The sequence below is a fragment of the Oncorhynchus mykiss genome, chromosome 5, assembly GCF_057628025.1.
Source record: "Oncorhynchus mykiss isolate SJ-2025 chromosome 5, ASM5762802v1, whole genome shotgun sequence".
Lineage (NCBI taxonomy): Eukaryota > Metazoa > Chordata > Actinopteri > Salmoniformes > Salmonidae > Oncorhynchus > Oncorhynchus mykiss.
This window is the reverse complement of record NC_143026.1, coordinates 78,936,887-78,959,877: the sequence shown is the minus strand read 5'-3', so window position 1 is coordinate 78,959,877 and position 22,991 is coordinate 78,936,887. Positions and strand designations below refer to the sequence as shown.

At 41.6% G+C, this 22,991-nt stretch overlaps 1 protein-coding gene across 18 annotated transcripts; it reads right to left on the bottom strand.

The window, feature by feature from the left end:
* Positions 1 to 1,027: 1,027 nt before the first annotated feature.
* On the bottom strand, positions 1,028 to 16,949 carry brdt (bromodomain testis associated). 18 transcript variants are annotated; one of them, XM_090236046.1, is made up of 21 exons: positions 16,597 to 16,949; positions 11,498 to 11,794; positions 10,346 to 10,483; positions 10,076 to 10,220; positions 9,764 to 9,894; positions 9,178 to 9,543; positions 8,909 to 9,037; positions 8,531 to 8,764; positions 8,252 to 8,439; positions 7,778 to 8,076; positions 7,530 to 7,649; positions 6,788 to 6,919; positions 5,552 to 5,607; positions 5,237 to 5,345; positions 4,468 to 4,851; positions 4,096 to 4,169; positions 3,675 to 3,795; positions 3,470 to 3,570; positions 3,143 to 3,333; positions 2,709 to 2,973; positions 1,028 to 2,593 (listed from the first exon to the last, which is right to left on the bottom strand). In XM_090236046.1, the coding sequence occupies exons 2-21, from the start codon at positions 11,699 to 11,701 to the stop codon at positions 2,525 to 2,527; spliced, it is 3,456 nt and encodes a 1,151-aa protein (XP_090092172.1). In that variant the 5' UTR covers positions 11,702 to 11,794; positions 16,597 to 16,949; the 3' UTR covers positions 1,028 to 2,524. The 18 variants fall into 18 exon arrangements, with proteins under 18 accessions (XP_090092172.1, XP_090092171.1, XP_090092175.1 ...); XM_090236045.1 differs by having other exon boundaries at positions 11,498 to 11,797; positions 16,597 to 16,937; XM_090236049.1 differs by having other exon boundaries at positions 3,675 to 3,792; positions 11,498 to 11,797; positions 16,597 to 16,937.
* Positions 16,950 to 22,991: the final 6,042 nt, after the last annotated feature.

Sequence of the window (22,991 nt, the reverse complement as noted above, 5' to 3'; positions counted from 1 at the left end):
TGAGGATCTGGGGACCCATGACAAATATTTTCAGTCTCCTGAGGGGGTAAAGGTGTTGTCATGCCCTCATGACTGTCTTGGTGTGTTTGGACCATGACAGTTCGTTGGTGATGTGGACATCAAGGAACTTAACTCTCGACCTGCTCCACTACAGCCCAGTTGTGAGCAAACTTAATGCTGTTGGAGTCGTGTTTGGCCACGCAGTCATGGGTGAACAGGGAGTACAGGAGGGGACTAAGCACACACCCCTGAGGCGCACCCAGCGTTGAGGATCAGCGTAGCAGACATGTTGTTGCCTACCCTTACCACCTGGAGGCAGCCAGGCAGGAAGTCCAGTTGCAGAAGGAGGTGTTTAGTCCAAGGGTCCTTAGCTTATTGATGAGCTTTGTGTGCACTGATGTTGAACGCTGAGCTTTCACACATAGGTGTTCCTTTTCTCCAGGTGGGAAAGAGCAGTGTGGAATGCGATTGAGATTGCATCATCTGTGGATCTATTGGGGCGGTATGCAAATTGGGGTGGGTCTAGGGTGTCCGGGAGGATGCTGTTGATGTGAGCCATGACCAGCACTTCTTGGCTACTGACGTGAGTACCACAGGCAGTAATCATTTAGGAAGGTTACCTTAGTTTCCTTGGGCACAGGAACTATGGTGGTCTGTTTGAAACATGTAGGTATTACAGACTCCATCAGAGAGAGGTTGAAAATGTCAGTGAAGACGCTTGCCAGTTGGTCTGCGCATGGTTTGAGTACACATCCTGGCAATCCGTCTGGCACTGCAGCTTTATGAATGTTGACCTGTTAAAAGGTCTTGCTCACATCGGCTACCGAAATCGTAAGCCCACAGTTGTCCAGAACAGCTGGTTCTCCCATGCATGCTTCAGTGCTGCTTGCCTCGAAGCTAGCATAAAAGGCATTTAGCTCGCAGCTGTGTTTCACTCTGTAGTCCATAATAGTTTAAGCCCTGCCACAGCCAACGAGTGTCAGAGGAAGTGTAGAAATCATCAATAAACAAATACAGAAAACACTGCTTTAATGAAAATCTTTTTATGATTTAGCTTTCAGAGTGTGATCTTCTCAAAAGTATATTAGTTCTTTCTCTATAAATGGCATGACATTCACGCATACCACAAGATACAGAATAAAGTGCTACTGTTCATGTCAGAGAGAGAAAAAAAAACTGCAGAATAGCTAGAACCATAGGATCAAAAAAACAAAGTCTTACATGTCTCCCAAAACATTTAGTCAGGATTGGATCTTGATTAGAAAAAGCCAACAATGTAGGCACCAACAATACCTAAAGTTTGCTATAATCACACCACTATACATGGCACTTAAACTTTTTCAAGCAGAAACTCAAAACAAGTGTATAGTTTTAAATAAGTCCCACATTTGAAATAGACATTTTGGCAAAGATCGACACATCTTCAGCCTCCGCGTAACAAAATACTAAGTATGATTTCATACAGATAAACAAATATGTTTGGAACAGAAAAGGCATTTTGTTTTACTAAAGTCAATCAAATAGGACATGCATTGTAAAACTCATATTGAACATTTTTCCACAATAAGGTGCAGAATTTTAACTATGAATGAAGTATGAAGATAAGAACTATAACTGGAGAAACTATACAGTGCAGTACATGGATATACATAGTATTACTATTTGGGAGTGTAGCAAACACACAAAGGTCAGGTTATGCATTTCAGCCAAGTCAGAGTTGGAATGTTAAGAAGTGTGTGAACCGGTTGATGTGCACTGCAGTCATAGGAGAACGACTCACCAAGTAGTGTCCCAAATGGCACCCTATTCTCTTTATAGTGTACTACTTTTTACAAGATCCTATGGGCCCTGGTCAAAAGTAATACACTACAAAGGCAATAGGGTGCCATTTGGGAAGTAACCTAGGTGAAAAGGAACAGAGGACTCTACGTGTTGGAGGAAAAACAAGTTATTTTCAACATTTATTTTTTTCAACAGCTCTTCATTTTGCTAACTTTTTACTTAGTCTTTTTCTCTAAGAGGTAAGCATTACTTCAGTGCAGCAGATATTTACAAAACCACCATCACCATGAGTAGAAAAAGGAAAGTCAAAATGCCATCTATATATGGTCCATTGTTTTTTTTGTTGCAATATCAATATTTTACATCTTACAGTATCTTCTTACAGTTGACAACTATACTAAAATGTACTGGGGTTATGTTATGTGATGCTGATATAGTACAGTACAAGCTTACCCTGGTAAGGATAGTAATAGGCTGTCCCAAATGGCACCCCATTTCCTATATAATGTAATCATTTTGACCAGACCCCAAAATTGGGTACTATATAGGGGGTAGGATTGTCATTTGGGAAGCAACAATGACCCGTTTCCTTAATTTAGATGCAGCTCGCTCTGTTCAGACAGCCAGTGTCTGGAGGGAGAGAAGAAGCCTAGGGTGCTGTCTACTGGAACACCATGCTCATTTATTTATTGTCCAACAACAGAAGACATCAGTCGGTCACAAGCTGCACTGCCATTTTATGTTAGTCCAGGTTCTTCTCAAACGTTGCCATGATGTCACTCTGCATGGTCATGTCAATGATACCAGACATCTGAGGAAGGAGAGGCGGTAGGTTATGAGATTACAGTCTGGGATTCAACTGTATAAAAGAACAGAAGAATGACTGGCATAATAAAATACATGGAAGAGGAATAAAAGGAACGTACAGCCTCCCGTCTGCGTCGCTCCTGTTCTCTCCTGCGGGCCATCTCCCTCTCCCTGTCCACAGAGGTCTGAGTAGTGAGGGGCGGAGGCGGGGTTGGGGCAGCCGCTAGAGGCTCCTCTCTTAGGGCCTCTGGAGCTTTAGGAGACGGAGGCTCCACGATGACCTCTGTCTGCAGGGGGATCTCTGCTGGCTCTGGGGTTGGAGTTCTACAGGGCAGGGGCTCCGGTTCTGCTGCTCTAGGTGGCACTGATACTGGCATAGTCAGGCTGAAAAGAAAACGTCACAACAATGTCAGCTAGCGCATCAAGTATCACTCACATATTGATAGAGATCTACTTCATTATTTGAGGATTTTGGACGAGGAATTATTTCCTACAAGACATGAAACTGATACGACTAAGAAAATATGTTTATGACTGGATGGATGAATAATACCTGCTCTTCCCAGAAGCCATCTCCTTCATCTGCATCCTCCTTAGAATCAGAGCTTTCTCTCTCTCCTCCTTTTCTATGGCTGCCCTGCGAAACTTATCAAAGCTCTCCTTCGATGACCTCACCGTAGAAGGAGTGGAAAGCGACATCTTCCTCAGACTAGCCCAGGAGTCTGCGTTCTTCAGGACAATATCCTACCAAGGATAGTTTCCCAAATTAAGTTTCACTTTTTTCTGACAAATAATATGAATGAATCTATGGGCATGCATACAATGTTTTTCAAGTAATTAATGACAATGGTAGTGTTAAGTTCCATTCACATTTGCATACCTTTTTGGCAGGCGTGTTTTTTCCGTCAGCAGTGGTTTTATTAGCTGGATGAGATAGGCTGGTGTTGCCACCATCAAACACACTGTCAGAGTGTCTGGTATCTGGGGAGGCAGAGTAAATAGAATCCATTTAAAAGATTTCTGGAAAATTCTAAAGGAAAACATTTACACAGCGTACGTACACACATACACAGAGTTGTGCTTACTAGTCTGTTTCTGCAGCTTCCTGTAGGGAATCTCCTCCAGTGCTTCCGAGGGCCTCCTGTCATCCTTCACAGGCTGTAATGGGCTGTCTTGTAGAGGGGACAACAGCACTGGGTACAGCTGCTACCAAAAAGTGAGATTTACAGTGTTAAACCGCCATTACCACTCCCAGAGCTAAGGCCAATGCTATTTCACACAATCTGTCTCCATTAATGATTTGGCCAGTAAAAACAGTTAAATCGCAACAAAAAGGAAAAGAACACAGTAGACTTGTATCGATATTAACCCAATTTCCTTCCCCCAAAAATATACCAGCCAACTCTTTTGATATTAATAAATACCAAGGACAGAGACATTCATTTAAACAGTGATTTAATCCAGCGTCACAATTCATCCTTCAACAACAGGAAGAGGAGGGCATACCTCATATCTGTTGCCAGCAGCCTGTAATAAACCTACAGGAGGAGAGGTCAGAGGGGACAACAGCGCAGATAGACCTGATGGACAGGAGAAAAACAAAGCAGTGCATTATTCTCCACAGACAGACACCAACACTGTGGATGTAAGCAAGCAGCAGTTGATGGTGAGCAGAGCGGGATGAGACATGCAGCCTAGGCTACAGCGATGGTGACATGGCATCTATAACACACTGCAAACAAAGAGACAAAACACACCATCTACAGATGACACACAGACATGATCAGCTATGGGCTGAGAAGCAGGCAGCACACAGGGGAGTGGACATGCTAACAGCTACAAGCTAGGGGGATGCTTAGCTGACTGAAGAGATCTTACCTTCCTGTTGTGCCCTATCAGGTAGATTGAGATAAACTGGCCCAGTTTTCACCTCGTGTGTCTGGCCTGGTGACTGACAATGAGGAGAGGTGAGGAGTGCTAAGGGAGAGGGCTGGGGCAAACAGAGTAGGCTGGAGGGAGGTTCTTGTGTGGGGGTGGATGTTGTGCTGAGAGGGTCTGTGGGCAGAGTTAGAGTCAGGGAGGGGTCACAGGAGGCGGCAGAAGGGGGAGTGAGGGAGGGGGAAGTAGGGCTCTCAGATAGGGGGTCTTGTTGTTGGGGCTGACTGTCAGTGAGCTGCTGGGGGGCCACCATGTTTTTGCGAGGTAGTGGTGCTGCTTTGGAACTAGGTCTTGAAGGCTGCGGAGGCAGGCGGCTGTGTAAGGCTGAAGACAAGTGGGGAGGGGAGATTCAAGAGTAACAGTAAGATAAGGCTTCCATCCCAATCTGACTTCATAGCTAAAATCAACTCAACTTCATCCCACGAGAGACAGAAACACTGACCAGAGAAACCTGGCACCCCACCTATTTAATCTCTAACCCAAACAATGCAATCCTTGGTCCAGCCTGAGACTTTCAATGGGCTTAAAACCTGCTGGTTTACAGGATAAATTGCATTTCCATAGCTAGGGTTGACACTAAGGACTTTGGAAGAGCAGTGTCAACCACCTTTAAATCATTAAAGGGCAGTGTTACAGAACTTGACATGGTTGTCCATTGGGTTCCTTTATAGCCAACACACAGAACATGAAGGCAACAAGCATTTATTACCTGGGGGTGAGATGAGCAGATCTAGAGGAGGCTGGGCTGGGTACTGCTGTGTAGACTGGCCTTTAGTGACTGGTGCTGGGGGTAGAGAGGCAGGCAGGGGCTGGCTGGTCTGGAGAGAAGATTCAGACAATGAGTCTTCTCAGATTTCTTATTTTTATATTTCAGTTGAGAAGGAAAGGACTTACAATTTATAATGAAAATGCACTGTAGTTCCAACCTTCAAGTATATTCATCCAAATATCACAAAAGTGAACATATAACCATGCGAATTAGGCCACTAGTTTAAAGGAAGCAGGGCCTATGTTACAGATTTACCTTGGTCTTGACCTTGTGTGGATCACCTTTGCTTTTCTTCTTCTTGGTTTTCTTCACTGAAAGACAGGTACAATAGTCATTTACATTTACCCATTGTAGGATAACTGGAAAATAAAAACAAAAGATCTACTTCACTTACTTTCAAGTAATATCAAAACAATTCCACTGACCTACTCTGGAATCACTACTCTCATACCAATTCTCAGCTGAAGCTTAAGTTGTGATCGCAAGCAAATGTGTCTAGTAGGCTTTACGATTTATGATAAAAATGAAAAGAAAAACAACAGTAAAATGTCAAATTGTTTATGAAAATGTATTTATTTGAACCTTTAGGTGTCGACCACCAAGACTAACTATGTTAAAGGTTAAACTGGAACAAGAAAACATTAGCACTGGCTACAAAATGTATAAGTGCAGCAGAAATCCTACTCCATCAAGGTCTGCATTAACGTTAAAATCTGTTGATTACTTTAAATACATCATAGATTGTATGAGTTTTAAGCTAATATTGCTCTATACTAAATCATGCAAAAACCCAACACAAAAAGTACAAAAATCAAAGTACAATCAAAACCAGTATAATTGTGATGAGGGCCAGCTGTGACTCTGCAATGGTTCAGCGTATGGAGGGTGAGACGAGGGGGGCGAATAGTATGGTAACACTGTCTGGTACTTCTCTAGCCCTACCCATCTGATTTTTGTTATGTTTATCGAAAGATGTATAGCTACCGGTAGGTGTGAAAATAAGATCTCTGGCTTATAATTAGTGGCTCGTCTGTATGGGTAGTTTTTAATAACTTGTCCCCATGCAGCAGCAGTCTGGGGCCCGTTGGAAAATTAACATTTTGTACAGAAGACTGGCTGTTCTCATTTCAAACCTAACCTATAGTTTGTTTTCAAAAGGTCAAATAAATTCAGTGAAACTACAACAAAACAATAACATTATCAAAAATAAATATAACACCCTAATAATCTGATGAGGTTTGTGTGACAGAGTTGGCTCTATAGACAAACTAAACGTACGTAATAATACAATTTAAAAAACAATATTTCTTCAAGTATTTTGGTTTCGCCAGCAGGTGAAAAGGTGACTGAGTTCTACTGTGCTACAGAGGCTAGAGTCCCAGTGGGTTTTAAGCCATATCTTTTTCACTCAATCCATGTGTAGAGAGTGGGGAAAGGGAGTGGGTAGGTAGGGAGGGAGAAAAGTGCTTAGTGCGGAGGAGAACAGCTAACCTGAATCAGAGTCACTGCTATCAGAATTGCTAGAATAACTACTACTGCTGCTGGAGCTGTCAGAGCCGATACCCTCACGGAGACGGGATGGCTGGGCTAGGTCTGGGACAGCAGGAGCCCTGGGGAGCTCATCTGGAGAAAAACAGAGAGGGACAACTGTTATGTATAGGACAACAGAGAGAAAGACTGAGGCAAGCACTGCACAGTTGAGTTATTCACTATTGGACAGAAGAGAGAAAACATAGAAGAACCCATATTCCCTGACTCTAAGGACAACAAGGCCCCTAGATCACAGACACACTGGTCCTTGACAGATCCATATATAAATACGAGAGGCCCAGTTTTCAGAATGGCTGCCATGTTAGCGCTCATATAGAACTTTATTCTTGAAATGTTGGTGATGTAACAAAACGAGAGCACCTACTACAGTTCCCTATGAAATGACCTGCTGTAAACAAGCAAAACAGCGCAGGGAATTTTACGTTTATATTGATTAGCATTCAGGGTAATGTGTATCCAAGTCTTTACTGTGTTGTAGTGTCAACAAATTGCATATCTGCTTTCACTGGACATCTTCATAGGTTTTGAAAACTATCAGAAATACATACAACGCAAAAGCGTTATCACTTAGCAATGGAGGAGAAAGTGGCGCCCTCTGAATGTTCAACCGCATTGACCCAACTCTATATATACACACTGTATGGCTCTGGTCCTTGCTACCACAGATTCAATGTTTACTTACTTGTTGTCTTTTTCTTCTTTGCCAGTGAGCTCATTTCTTCAGTAATACTCTGGAGATATTTCTCTGCATCCTGCTTCTTCACAGTCTGTATTGGTCCTTTGGTTTTCACCAGCTTATTCACTGGTAGAAAGAAGATGGAAAATAACTGACATTTGGGCCTGTCCTTGGTCAGCAGTACTGAGATATACAGTGCAATGATCAACCCGCAAGGAAGCTCAGAAAGAAAGGTGTGTACTACAACTACTCACGGTTGTGTTTCTTGGGCCGTTTCCTGAGGCAGGTCATGGCGAAGCTCTCCAGGGCCCTGAGAGTGGAGGGCTTGAGGGTCTCGAAGTCGATCTCGATCTCCTCAGGGTTGGCATTTCTGAGCGAGGCCTCCCTGGCCTGGATGATGTTCACCACCTTACCCAGTTTGTCCCCCGGAAGCTTGTTGATGTCCAGGCTCAGCTGCCTCTTCTCACTGTACGACATGGGCAACGCTGGCACCTCTTCCTCATCAGACTTGTAGGGCACCATTGGGAGTGCCATCTTCCTCCTCTTACCGTGCCTACAGAGGGGTGAGAAGACATTAAGAAACTCTTGGTAGGACAATGGAAGTTAGTTTCAAAGTAAAATTGGCAACAATAGTCAGTAATCCTGTGTATTGGCTGAAGAAAAGGAGTTACACTGGGGATCGGGATTAGAAAACAATTAGAGCAATTTATCAAGGATTTGCCACTTACACTGCAGACGTGCCCTTATTGATGCCCCTCTGCTGTACTTTAGGTTTGGTCTTCCTCAGGTCTTCTTCCTGCTTCGGTCTACTACTCGTTTCCTTCTTTTTTCTTCTCTCCTTTGATTTCTCTTTCTTCTTTGGTTTGAGCAGGGGCTCCTGGGTGAGTTTCTGCAGCTGATCGTGTACCGCTTTCAACTGAAAAGAAGAGAGTTAGATCAGTTAGATACGTGGCAGTAGGTAACAGAACAGTAATGTCAGCATGGCCAGGTAAGATGACACAACATACCTGTTCCTCTAGTTTAGCCAGCCGTAGAACTCTGGCCTCCTCTTCCTCCTCCTCCTCTTCCTCCGTACCAGAGGAGGACTCTGATTCAGAAGAGCTCTCGCTGTCACTGCTGCCTGTGCTGGAAGAGCACTCAGGCCCATCTCCTCTCGCTTTCTTGTCCCTGTGGTGACCTGGATCACCCGCACTCCTCACTGGCTCGTCTGGAAGCTTCAGCCAGCGTGCCTCAAACACATCCTGGTGGGTAAGGGCCACAAGTGATCTAGTCAAAACTTCTCACCTACCATCTATATTCATTCATATTGCACTTTTGTTATTCCATCGCAATTTATTTAAACAACTTCTAGGGACTGGACTAGCTGAAACCAAGGGCAATCATACCTGGAGTTTTCTTGCCATAATAACAACTTCGTGGGTGGGTGGGTTGTATTTGTAACAGTTGGAAAACATGAGTCTGAAATCAGCAGCAAACTCCTGGGCATCCATGTACTCACGTTCGTCCATTTTTTTCTGTGAGAAAACACGCAAATACTGTCATCTTCATAATAGTGAGAGAGATCAAGGAACAAGATACAGCTACACCAAAGTAACCTTGGCAGATACTAACTAGCCTCTTGTTCAACAAGTTTAGTGTAACACGGCTATCTAACCCGTATGGTGCCCAGGTCCATGGGCTGCTTGATGATGTCGTGGTAGTCGCGTAGACCCAGGGCCTCCGTATCCACCGGCTTATAGAAGGGCCAGCCGTAGGCCGCGTGCCTCTTGGTGAACATCTCCTTCAGGATGCAGTTACAGAAGCGGAGCTGATCAGAGAGCTTCCTCTTCTTGCTCTGGTGGTGCTGGGGAGAGTCCGGCAGGTCTTTCCTGGGGGGTTTGATGGGCCGACTGCTGCCCCGCCTGGAGAACAGCTTACAGGCCGTCGAGCCATCAACAATGGGGGACGACTCGCAGCTGGTGATCGGAGCAGAGGCTGTCGGCGTGGTGGTGTCTGCTTTTCTTTTCACACCCTTCTTGATCTGAAACGATACGAATACATCAGCGCTGGGTGTTATCTGAGAAGGGTGGAAATTCAATCAAACTACAGACTAAACAGAGGTTGCACATTAACATGTTACAAAGTATTCTGGAAACTACAAAAGTGATGTTTATGTGGAATGTATAAGTGGTATAGAGGTTAAAGTTGCTGTCAAAATATATACACAATACACACTGAGGTAATTGTGAAGAGGTACTGACTTTGGCTGCTATGTGTGAGGAGAGCTGGGCAGCAGGGGGGACGGTGTGGAGGGCCTCAGGAGGGATGACTGTCACTGTCTGCTGGAACACCACCTCAGACACAGGGGACTGGGGCCTCAGCTTCACCACACCTACACAGAAGAACATAGGACATTTAGAAGGCAGTGTGTACTCCTAGGAGTATATAATAGATAGTATGGAGCTATATGGCCCTGGTTGAAAGTAGTCACTAAAGGGAATAGGGTGCCACCCATTTGGGATGCATACAATTTATGTGCAAGATTAAGCAGCTGGAGCAGCTGTGTAGCCTACTAGCAGAGGAGGACTTCCTCCCACCCTTCACTGGTGTCTTGGTTGTGATGGCAGATATCTCAGTCTCTTCCTGGGGCATCTCAGCCACTCTCTGTAGGAAGATCTTCTCCAAGGCTTGGGCCATCAGAACTATGTCATCTCCAGGCTGGAAAAATGTAATCCCAATTATTGTGCATTCTGTCACTCAATAGGAGACCATGTAGGCCTACACTATTGGTGCGCGGCAAATGAATAAAATATGATTATGAAGTGTTAACTTTTTTTCCTTACCCGATTATATACATAGCAGTTGGTGAAGAGTTTGTTGAAGTCCTGTATGCATTCCAATGCTTTGCAGTAATAATTATTCTGAAGACGCTTCTTGATGGTGCTCAAGTCCATTGGTGTCTTGATAATTGTATAGTAATCCTAAAATAGAAAAATAATGGGAAAACGTTAAATACAAAAAGATTATCAAGGTGGAGGAAGGATGGAGGAAATGGAAAATGAACAAGTACAATTTTAGTCATTTAGCAGACACTTACCTAGAGCAACTTAGTCAGTGCACTCAACTTATACTGAACAAAAATATAAAACGTAACATGTAATAGTAGTGTAATAATAATAATAATAATAATAATAATAATAATGTGGTCGCATGTTTCATGAGCTGAAATAAAAAATCCCAGAAATATTCCATAAAGCTTATTTAAAAAAATAATAATTGTGCACAAGTTTGTTTACATCCCTGTTAGTAAGCATTTCTCCTTTCCCAAGATAATCCATCCACCTGACAGGTGTGGCATATCAAGATGATTCAACAGCATGATCATTCCACAGGTGCAATAAAAGGCCGCTCTAAAATGTGCAGTTTTGTCACACAACACCAGAGTTGAGGTGATCTTTTTGAGGGAGAGTGCAATTGGCATACTGACTGCAGGAATGTTCCCCAGAGCTGCTGAAAGAGAATTGAATGTTCATTTCTCTACCATAAGTAGCCTCCAACGTCATTTTAAAAGAATGTGTCAGTACGTCCAACTGGCCTCAACTGTAGACCACAAGTAAACACACCAGCCCAGGACCTCCACATCTGGCTTAATCACCTACAGGATAGTCTGAGACCAGTCACCAGGACAGCTGATGAAACTGAGGAGTATTTCCATCTGTAATAAAGCCCTTTTGTGGGGAAAAACTAATTTTGATTGCCTGGCCCATGCTGCCCAGTGGGTGGGTCTGGCTCATCCCAGGCCCACCTCTGGCTTCGGCCCTGCCCATTCATGTGAAATCCATAGATTAGGACCTAATTCATTTCAATTGACTGATTTCCTTATATGAACTATGACTCATTGAAATGATTGTGTTTAAATGTGTGTTTAGTATAGTTTAGTAGGGAAAAACAACCATATATAAAAGTAATTGCAAGTAACAAAAAGTGAGACTCACTGGAATGTGCAGTCCGACAGCATCAACAGGCGTCCTGAAAGGCCAGGAGAAGTTGTGTCTCCACAGGGCCTTGACCACCACCTTCTCCAGGTACTGCAGCTGGTTGGTTTGGCGACCAGGTTTCTTTGGGTTGTTGAACTTCGGCGGAGGAGGGTTCACGCCTCCCACCCTGGACACCGAAGGGTATTTGGCGTCTGTCATCATGATGCAGTCCAAAGCGCGGTGGACACGGGGTAGCAGTTGAGAGCGACACTTATTTTCCGTAGCTCAGCTCTCATCACACATCTTCCTCCAATACTACTGAAAGAGAGGGGTGGTTTTCAGCATGGCTGGGCATTTCTCTATAGATAACCGTACAACAATAATAATAATAATAATGACAAAACCCCTTTTGATCCCCTGGTACAATATCCAGAGCAGAATCACACTGCCATGGAGATGAAGTTTCTGGATTGACTGTTTTATTAAGATAGGAAGGCTTTGGCCATGAAAATTTCATCTGCATAAAATCAAAGATGGCTCTGAAATCCCAATACGTAAACCCATCACTGCTATATCGTACACCAGTATGTCCATAGACGGTGCCATACAGGCAGGTTGATATGGTGTTTTTGTGCAGGGGAAAGGTTTTACTGACAAGGGTTTTGCTAAATAAAATTGAGCGCAAAACATAACTACAAAAAACAACCAATTAATCATATGATATTCAGAACTGGTTTCTACTGCCATCTACTGGACCTGTGCATTGTGAGCTACAGGCAACATTACAATTCTGATGTCCAATGTGGCAACTAAAGCGCAAAATTTTCTTACCTCATATCTGTCAGAGAAACATCGCTTGACAAATAAAACCGCAGATATTTTAAAAAATACAAATTCTCCCCCTCTGTAAGCAGTGCTATCGTCTACCATCCAACCAAATGGTTTTATGAAAAGTATGGGCATATCAATTGACTCGACAGAGCGCAATGCCAACTGATGAACTTGTAAGCATCTATGTTTTCAGTCAAGCATTTTTGACAAGTAGTTACACTAATAAGTAGCAACATTCTAGGCACCAATACTTTATGAAAAGCATTAGGCCTATTCACATCACAGAAAAAAATAGAAAAGTCATGAAGTTCAAGGTTCTACATCACAGTATCAATGTAATATTCCAGGAAAATCATATTTTTATGATTATTCAACCTAACCCTTTGTTATTCCAAACATTCATAAAATACCTAACTTCCAGCCATAAATTATTAAACATTACCAAAGATATGAATTACATAACATGCATATGAACAAACTACGCTGTCCATTATACAGTAAACTATAGGCCGAATTTCTCTAAGAAATTCCCAATCAGTTGAACGTTTTCAACTTTTCACCCAAATTTGAAAAACACCTCCAATACACTTGTAGGCAGGGGACGTTTAGTGTAATTCACAGCCTTAAAAATCAAACTAGGTACCTAACAGTTCACAAAAAAAACATTTGTGCTGGCACAGATGGATGCCCTTGTTACCCACTTACCCCATCAAGAATATTGCAATCTTCCAAAAAAAGGTACACATTCAATGAGATTTGACTTTTGCCCATACCCAATCAAAGAATTTACATTACAAGTTATGTTGATATTTCTAGGCAGTTTATTTTCTTTCAATAAATACATTGTATTGTTTACAGAGAAACTATAATTTGCACTCCCAAGGACATACAAAACATTAGAAAATTAACATTAAACATAAACAGAACATACAATTCATAACAAGACTAAAATTGGTTTATAATTAACATTACCTAATGTTATATAATTAAGTAGTATGTTATGAAAAAAAATACATGCAGCTAATACTGAAAAAAACATTTTTTTTTTGGGGGGGGGGGGGGGGGGGCAAAACTTAAGCCTTGGACTGAATAGAAAGAAAAACAGCATCATGCATTTTTATTTACCAGGAGAGCGTAACGTTACAGATTAATGTGTGCATTACATGTGAGAAGTGATGGATGTGTAGGTGCATTTTATTATTTAAACATGCAGTTGTTTACTCTGACCAGGGTTGTCACTAGTTACCTCTGCCACGAGAAACAATGTGTCACTGTGTAATTTCTGACTGCCCTCTACTGGTAGACATGGAAGTAACTAGTTGGCATCAGGCCAGGGTCCGTGCAATCAGAATCCATGGGATATCTCTATAAAGCTCAGTTCTTGTGACCTTACTCCTAATTTAATGAATAATGATCCACCTCCAGAAACAGGCCCAATAACTTATCGGTAAAAGAGTGTGTGTGTGTATCATTTCAGATGTATTTATTGTTGGACACTACAACACTGTTGGAGCTAGGAACACAAGCCTTTCAGACAGCGGCAATAACATCTGCTAAATATGTGAACAATAAAATGATTTGGACCATGCATAGTCTATGATTCATTATGCACTCTAAAAAGTTTTATTTTTGTCATTGCACTTTTAAGATGCCATTTCTAATTTAAGAGCTTTGTTGCGCATTTAAAATACCCAAATGCAGGACAACAGGATGATTTTGCAGGTCAGTGCAGCCTACATTAACTTTTGGGGGACTACTCAGCTAACCATCCTAAAATCTTATAAGATATTAGGTGGTGTAAACAGTAACACTGCTATTATAATTGGTTCTGTTATATAGAATCATTACGTGATCTTCCAAGACATTGATTCAGCTTTGATCGTACTTTACTAAAGGAGAACAATTGTGAGAAGAGGCGGGTGCACTACAGCAGTACTACACTCCTGTGTAACCAAACAAGCTAATTGAATCACACCTAGCCTACTCTTGCCTCATGCAACATTTGGTGAGGCAGAAACAAGAGTTAACATGTATGTTATGAAAATGTGGAAATATTTGGCCATGGATACATTGCTGGTTGAGCTCAGCTCTCAGGGGGGAATGTAAAACAGTTAGGAAGGGAGACTGAAAAATGGGAGAGTGAAGTACCAGAAAATATGCTGAATGAGCAACTAATGAGCATGAAGAGCCTTGAATTTGACAAAATGACCTTATATCCTTCAGTCTAACACGGCGATTTACCTTTGTAACTTTGTCAGAAGCACACTTTTTGTAAGTAGTCAGTCCCAATTGTCCACCAAGTTCAGCTGAAATGTATCCCAAAATGATTTAAGAAATGTGATGAAGATAGGCCTATGGATACTGGCGCACGTCTGGTCTTGCGCAGAATATCAGATCTCAGCAACGATTGAGATTGGGCAGCAGATAGCCTAGTGGTTAGAGCGTTGGACTAGTAACTGGAAGGTTGCAAGATCAAATCCCCGAGCCGACAAGCCCCTGAACAAGGCAGTTAACCCACTGTTCCTAGGCCATCATTGAAAATAAGAATTTGTTCTTAACTGACTTGCCTAGGCAAATAAGGTAAAATAAATAATTTGAGATGTGCTTAACACCTCGATCACACCGACAACATCATTGCACTAAGTGGTATGCAGCATCATCTGGATGTGTGCTACAAAAGATAAACATTCACCGTATCCTTCCATTTCTGTCAAGCAATCGAACCATACAGTGATGCATACGTTCGATAAATCAAACGTACCATTGGAAATGAATTTACTTCCGACGTCCCAGAATGCAATGACACTGTCAGTGTGATCAAGGCTCTACATGGGCATTCCGTCGTCTGCACTGGCTGTGAAGAAAGTTGGTGTTTATACAGGACCGCTCGCCCTTACCTACCATCAACCAAATCATGCGGAGCTATACTGAGCCCGTATTACACCATTTGAGAGGCACACGGCGAAGCAGTATGGAATTCAATTAACGTTAGGCCTCTGCGTGCTCCGACCACATTTTCGGATCAAGCATGACAGGCTCTTACAGTTAAGCACCGCGTTAAAAGACTAATTCCCTTCATTTGAATATAGGAATGTCAGCAAAAATCATGGGTGCCAGTTAAGTGCACACAGCGTAACAGACTAAATCAAATGAGAATACGTTTTGTAATATTTAGTAGAACAGACATGCTCCTGTCGGTATTAGGCAGTCATCTGAAAAGCAGCCCCCCCGATAATGTTATTGCAGAGCTACACTGAAAAAACGACCTCTTCAGATTCCATGACGGAAATCCGTCGCAGTGACGGAGAACGTTCCCCCTGCTGTACATAGCTAGCTAACGTTAGTCAGCTACAACAAGTTCCAGACTAGCTAGCTAACGTCAAATAATGTTACATAGTTGAAGTTAACAAACGTTAGTGAGCTATAGTTTGTGCGCATTATTGGTCAACTCCATGCTTGCATGACGCAATCAACGTGGTTGGACCGAAATGTGGTGGCTAGCACGTGAGATAATTTACAACCTGACTTTCGTACCAAAAAAACGAAAGCTTCGCCCAGCCAACAAATGTGAAATTCTACCTTGTAGCTAAAGAATTGAATCCAGAACATGGCTCAGATTTTGCAGTAAATGTGACAAACGAATCTTGGTTGGCTAACGTTAGTTATAGCTAGTTAGCAATGCTAGTTAGCTTTATGTAACAAAATGGTGACAGGAAACGATTTCCGTGTCAAGGGCCCACACAAAACGGAGGCCAACCGCTCAAACTTGAAACAGCTCCACCACACACACACCTTCCATATCAACGTTATAAGGAGATACACATAAAGTAACCAGCGGATTAAATGCAATGTGTTAACGTTATATATCCCTGACCTCTTTTCACATTTACCTTTCCGTCTCTGGCACAACAAGATTGTTTTTACTGCCGAACTGAGACAGACGTTCTTTGCCGACCGTGTTCTGCTGGAAGGATGCCAAATGAAACTGTCGCCGAAGATGCGGTGGATTAAAATGTTGCTGTTTTTAGTTTGCTAACAAATAATATTTTAAAAAACAATACACGGTTTTACCAATATCAAGTACATTGAAAACGAGTCTTCAATGGCGGACGTCTCTATGGGCAACCGCCTCATATTTATACACTTCAATTCAGAACTCAAGCGGTGATTGGTCAAACCAGTTCACGTGATACATTCAGTCCTTGATTTCCTCACTAGCGTAGGCGAGGATTTCGTTTTACTAAATAAAAATATCCTAGATATTGTTATATCAAACATCGGTTCACCTTGAGCTCACTGACATCCGGGTCCTCTTTTTCGATGTAGTAACCTAAATAGTTTGAAAGTTAAAGAAGGCAGTCGTTAAAAAAAACACGGAAAAGCAAGGGTATTTTTCAAAATGCAACATAACTGGTCAAACCACATCACATGACCATTCTAGAACCTTCCATTGATGTGTAAGAATGAAAATTGCCGCTAAACAACACATTTCTTGCGAACATTATACACAAATGTGTTTCTAGTCGCTGTTTCATCGATATGGTGCCTGTCCCAAAGAATGCGTACAGCCAAGCGGTGTAGGTAGTTCAGCTGAGAACTATCACAGTTTCGAAGCCAACATCGCGAGACTTCCGGGAATTCTTGCCAAACAGACCAATCCGGGGATTGCCGTTTGATATGTCAATAAGAACAATTCTTCATTAGTTGTAAATTTTCGCGAAATCTAAAGGCACAACCTATATTCGTGCCAATGTCTTAAATAGTTGAACATGTTATTTCTCCAACTTCGTGAAAGTGACAAACTGACACGTTTTAATTTTCGTCAAAAACAACTTTATATCGAACGAGTGCCTTTTGATTTGAGGCAATTTGGCTTTACCTGACGTCATGTCTAGCCTTGTTGTTGGCTCCCTTTTCTGATCATCACTTGATTTCCCTGAATTTACAAGCTACTAAAAAATCAAAAGGTACTCGAGGATATTGGACATTAAACAATACACTTCTTAAAGATACTGATCTCATTGAAAACATCCAATCATTAGCTAAATATATTTTTGCTAGAAAATATTTGGGTCATGGGAGCAGATGGGAATTTTTCAAATATAAAGTCAGAGTGGTAGCCATTAAACTCGCCAAAGAGCTGATGCAATTAAAGAACCATAGAGAAAAGGAGATGATGAGCAAGCTTGACAGTTTTCTAAAGAAAGATAATCTATCTGAAGAGAAGAGGAGTCTGTGTTCAGGTCTTTACAACTAGAATTAGAACAGACTTACACGGATTTGGCAAAGGTCAAGAGCAAAATGGATTGAAGAGGGGGAAAAAACACTAGTTACTTTTTTGCACTTGAAAAGAGAAACTACAAAATAAAATATATAACTGCACTCAAAATTAACAATGTTTTATGCAAAGATCCCATTACAATATCATAATTTGTCAATTCCTTTTATGAAAACCTTTACAGCTCTCAATTTCAGGAAGATGGTTGTGAAAGTTACATTTGCCACATTCAGAATTGTGTCCCTGTAATTGAGGATGATTTCCACTCAGTTTACGATTCACCTGTGTCAACTGAAGAAATTAGAGAGGCTCTGAATTCAATGAAAAAAGGGAAATCACCTGGCCCTGATGGCCTGTCAGTTGAATTCTATAGACAGTTTTGGGAGTTACTAGAAGACCTGATTTTCAATATGTTTCAAGATTGCATTAAAAATGGGGAAATGGTCTCCACTATGAAACAGGGCCTTATTTCATTGATTCCGAAGCCTGATAAAGACCCTTCTCTCATTGACAATTGGAGACCAATTACTTTATTAAATGTTGATTACAAATTGATTGCTCTGGTTTATGCCAAAAGATTAAAGAAAGAAATAGATACCATTATAAATGAGAAGCAAACAGGGTTTATGAAGGGCCGTCACATAAGCTCTAACATTCGTTTAGTCTTGCACCTTATAGATTATTCAGATGCAATTGACTCAAATGCGGTTGTCCTATTTCTGGACTTCTGTAAAGCTTTTGACACAATTGAACATGAATTTCTCTTTAGGTCTCTTAAACTGTTTGGATTTGGTGAACATTTTATTAAAGTAATTTGCATGTTTTTCAAAGATATAAATAGTAATGTGCTACTAAACCTTAATACTTCCAAAAGATTTAGTATCAACAGAAGTGTATAACAGGGATGCCCAATTTCGCCATTTGTATTCATTTTGGTTGTGCAACTTCTATCTCTAGATATTCTGAATGATGCAAATCTGTATGGCTTAACCATTTTTTTTTTTATAAATCAAAATTTCCCACCTGGCTGATGATACTGCTCTCCAGGTCGCACATGCCCTTAATGCTATAACTGTATTTTCTATTGCATCAGGATTAAAACTGAATGTTTCTAAATGTGAAATCTTATGTTTATTTGACTCTGATGACAAAGAAATTGAAAATATTCCTGTAAAGGACTGTGTTAAATATTTAGGAATACATATGTCAAAAAACCACTTAGACAACATTTGAATTTCTCTCCTAAAATTAAGAGAACTAAAAATATATTTAATAATTGGCTACAAAGAGATCTTTCTATACTTGGGAGAGTACTTCTGTCCAAGGCAGAGGGACTGTCTCGTTTTGTGTACCCCTCATTATTGTTATGTGTAAATCCAGCTACTTGTAAAGAGATCAATAAGACCTTTCTTGACTTCATCTGGAAAAATAAGTCTCACAAACTAAAAAAATATGTCCTTTCTAACAAAAGAGCTGAAGGCGGTCTAGAAGTGTTGGATTTTGTTGACTTAAATAACACTTTCAAGATAAACTGGTTGAAAAAATGTTTGCTCGATACTGATTCAATATGGTATTTCATTCCAAATAATGTGTTTAATAAATTGGGAGGTCTTACATTTTTACTGAAATGTAATTATATTCCTGAAAGATTACCTGCTAAATTGGCTAGGTTTCACCAACAAGCTTTACTGGCCTGGAAAATATGTTTCCTGCACAATTTTTCCCCTCATAAAGCTCTTTTGTGGAATAATTCAGACATAACTGTAAGGAATAAGTCATTGTTCTACCCCAGCTGGCACGAGAGGAATATTGACTTTGTTATTAATATTTTCGACAACAAGGGTATTATTCTCACATATGAACAATTTATAACATTGCAAGAGTTTCCAATACCTTTCAGAGAGTTTATTTCTGTGATCAAAGCCGTTCCCAGTGGTCTAACTACACTTATGAAAAGTGGTGTCCACATCACCAACAAACTGTCATGGTCCAAACACACCAAGAAAGTTGTGATGAGGGCCCGACAACGCCGTTCCCCCCCATCAGGAGACTGAAAAGATTTGGCAGGGCTCCCCAGATCCTCAAAAGGTTCTACAGCTGCACCATCGATAGCTTATTTATCTAAAATGTTGTAAACACATTTACAGTGTCTTCGGAAAGTATTCAGACCCCTTGACTTTTCCACATTTTGCTATGTTACAGCCTTATTCTAAAATGGATGACATTTTTTTCAAATCCTCAGTAATCGACACAAAATACACCATAATAACAAAGCGAAAAACAGGTTTTTAGAAATACTTTATTTACATAAGTGTTCAGACCCTTTGCTATGTGACTTGAAATTGAGCTTAGGTGCATCCTGTTTCCTCTGATCATCCTTTAGATCAGGGGTGTCAAAGTCAAATGGACGGAGGGCCAAATAAAAAAATCAGCTACAAGACGAGGGCCGGACTGTTCGAATGTTCATTGAAACATTTTTAAATGACGCATATAGTCTAGTGAACCTAATTGAACCTACTGAAAACCTAACAAATATATTACAATATGATCAGATAAATAAAGCAATATTTTCTTATGGCTCTGTCAGTAATCTTTAATTTTCAACAGACACAAAAGACAAATTTCCTTTATATAAATATCCCCATAACATGAACATTAAATGAAAGAAACCGGTATTCAAGGCACCATCAGTAGACTATATTTTCTATTTTAGCAAAAGTGGGCTAAATTTACTTCAAAGAAAAAACAATAATAGCAATTTTCTATCATCCACTCAACTGAAATATTTTTAAAATATAATTGGATTGAAATACAAAAAAATAAAGTGCAAAAATCTATTAATCAAAAACAACACTTTGTTTAAGGAGAAGTAACATGCAGTGAAAACAAATATTACATTTTAACTTTTAAACTTGAACTGAGTAAAAACTCTAAATATGTGATTGCACAGTAATGTTCACTTGTTTGAGGTTGAGGGTGATACTTGGTGGTGTCCCATCTTTTCCACAAGTTCATCAATGTTCGGGGTAAGGCTCTGAGCTGAAGAAATCCTCAGAATTGAGTGGAGGTGTTCAGCAGTAAGTCGACTTCTGTGTGATGTTTTGTTCAGGTTCATCAAAGAAAACAGTTGTTCACACAGGTATGTGCTGCCAAACATAGACAACGTTTGAGCAGCCTGGATGCGCAGCTGGGGCATTGTGCCGGGGAGGAAACGGGCAAACTCCGCAGCACCCACTGCCGCATATTTTTCCCTCAGTGCATCATTGCATTGGAGGTCAATCAACTCCATTTGGAGGTTTGGTGGTGAGCTTTCCACGTCAACAGCAAATGGGTTACCGAGCAGTTCCAACCTGCTTTTTTGTGCTTCAAAGTCAGCAAATCGGCGTCGAAAGTCAGTGGTAAGCATACCTATTTTATCAGCCAACTGTGTGCTCGGGAACGCACTGGTAGAGAGCTTCTCTTTCATGGTCTGGCAGCTGGGAAAGTGGCTCAAATTTTCTTTCCGCATCTGCGTCTCCCACAGAGTCAGTTTGGTTTTAAATGCCTTCACTGTACTGTACATATCAGAGATGACACGATCCCGACCCTGCAGCTGCAAGTTTATTGCATTCAGATGACTCGTAATGTCACACAGAAAAGCCATTTCACACAGAAACATTTCGTCTCGGAGTTGTGTTGTGTCTTTCCCTTTGCTGTCCAAGAATAGACAAATCTCCTCACGAAGCTCGAAACATCTTTGAAGCACCTTTCCCTGGCTTAGCCATCGCACCTCTGTGTGATAAGGCAAATCACCATGCTCCGTTTCTAACTCCGTCAGAAATGCCTTGAACTGGCGGTGATTCAAACCTTTGGCTCTGATAAAGTTAACTGTGCGCGTGATGATGCTCATTACATGCTCCATTTTCAAGGCTTTACCGCACAACGCTTCCTGGTGTATGATACAATGATAAGCTGTCAGCTCACCTGTCGCGTTTTCCTCTTGCATCTTTTCCCGTATCTTCGCCACCAGTCCGCTCCTGTGTCCACACATCGCAGGTGCTCCGTCGGTTGTCAAACCCACGAGTTTTTCCCAAGGCAGCTCCATCTCATTTACACATCTTGACACCTCTTCATACAAATCATGCCCCGTAGTTGTGCCATGCATAGGACGTAAAGCCAAAAACTCCTCTGTCACGCTTAGGCTGGAGTCCACTCCGCGGATGAAAATTGACAACTGGGCAATGTCAGAAATGTCGGTGCTCTCATCCACAGCCAAGGAATATGCAATAAAATCTTTTCCCTTTTTCACAAGCTGCTCTTTTAGATTGATGGACAACTGGTCTACTCTCTCGGCAATGGTGTTTCTGCTCAGACTCACATTTAAAAAGAGTTGCCTTTTTTCTGGGCAAACTTCGTCACAAACTTTAATCATGCAGTTTTTGATGAAATCCCCCTCCGTAAATGGCCGGGCTGATTTAGCGATCTCTTCTGCCAAAATAAAACTGGCCTTGACAGCAGCCTGGCCTTGTGATTTGGCTTTTTTGAACAGAGCCTGTCGAGATTTGAGGCCTCGTTTTAATTCCTCTGCCTTTTGTAGCCTTTGTTCCATGTCCATATTCTTGTTTTTGTCCGCGTGTTTCGTTTCATAATGTCGTCTCAGATTATACTCTTTCAGTACCGCCACACTTTCTCCACACAGAAGACACACAGGTTTTCCAGCTACCTTCGTGAACATATACTCCGACTCCCACCTTGTTTGAAACCCCCGGTTCTCAGTATCCACCTTCCGTTTTGCCATTTTTGATGGGTATCTGAAAGTTAATTTTACTGTGATGCTGACGACTGCTGTGCCAATAAATATTGAAATGAAGCAGCCTACTGCTCGGTGCGTCACCTTTGCATTGTGGGAAATGTAGTATTGGTGCGTGTAAAAGATCTGCGGGCTGCCGGCTTGCTGCGGGCCGGTTCTAATAATAAATCAAGATCATCCCAGGGGCCGTAAAAAACCTTCTTGCGGGCCGGATGTGGCCCGCGGGCCTTGACTCTGACATATGTGCTTTAGATGTTTCTACAACTTGATTGGAGTCCACCTGTGGTAAATTCAATTGATTGTACATGAAAAGGCACACACCTGCCGATATAAGGTCCCACAGTTGACAGTGCATGGCAGTGCAAAAACCATGAGGTCGAAGGAATTGTTTAAAGAGCTCATAGACAGGATTGTGTTGAGGCACAGATCTGGGGAAGGGTACTGAAAAATGTCTGCAGCACTGAAGGTCCCCAACAACACAGTGGACTCCATCATTCTTAAATGGAAGAAGTTTGGAACCACCAAGACTCTTCCTAGAGCTGGCCACCTGGCCAAACTGAGCAATCGGGGAGAAGGGCCTTGGTCAGGGAGGTTACCAAGAACCCGATGGTCAA

What these genes read in the sequence shown, in the direction of transcription:
- brdt (XM_090236046.1), bottom strand. Translation starts at nt 11,701, where the DNA reads ATGATGACAGACGCCAAATACCCTTCGGTGTCCAGGGTGGGAGGCGTG. An exon ending in GAGGAAGTCCTCCTCTGCTA is followed by an intron (nt 9,895 to 10,075) that starts GTAGGCTACACA and finishes TCTTCTGTGTAG; the next exon opens with GTGTGGTGAAGCTGAGGCCC. An exon ending in GAAGCTGCAGAAACAGACTA is followed by an intron (nt 3,571 to 3,674) that starts GTAAGCACAACT and finishes CTGCCTCCCCAG; the next exon opens with ATACCAGACACTCTGACAGT.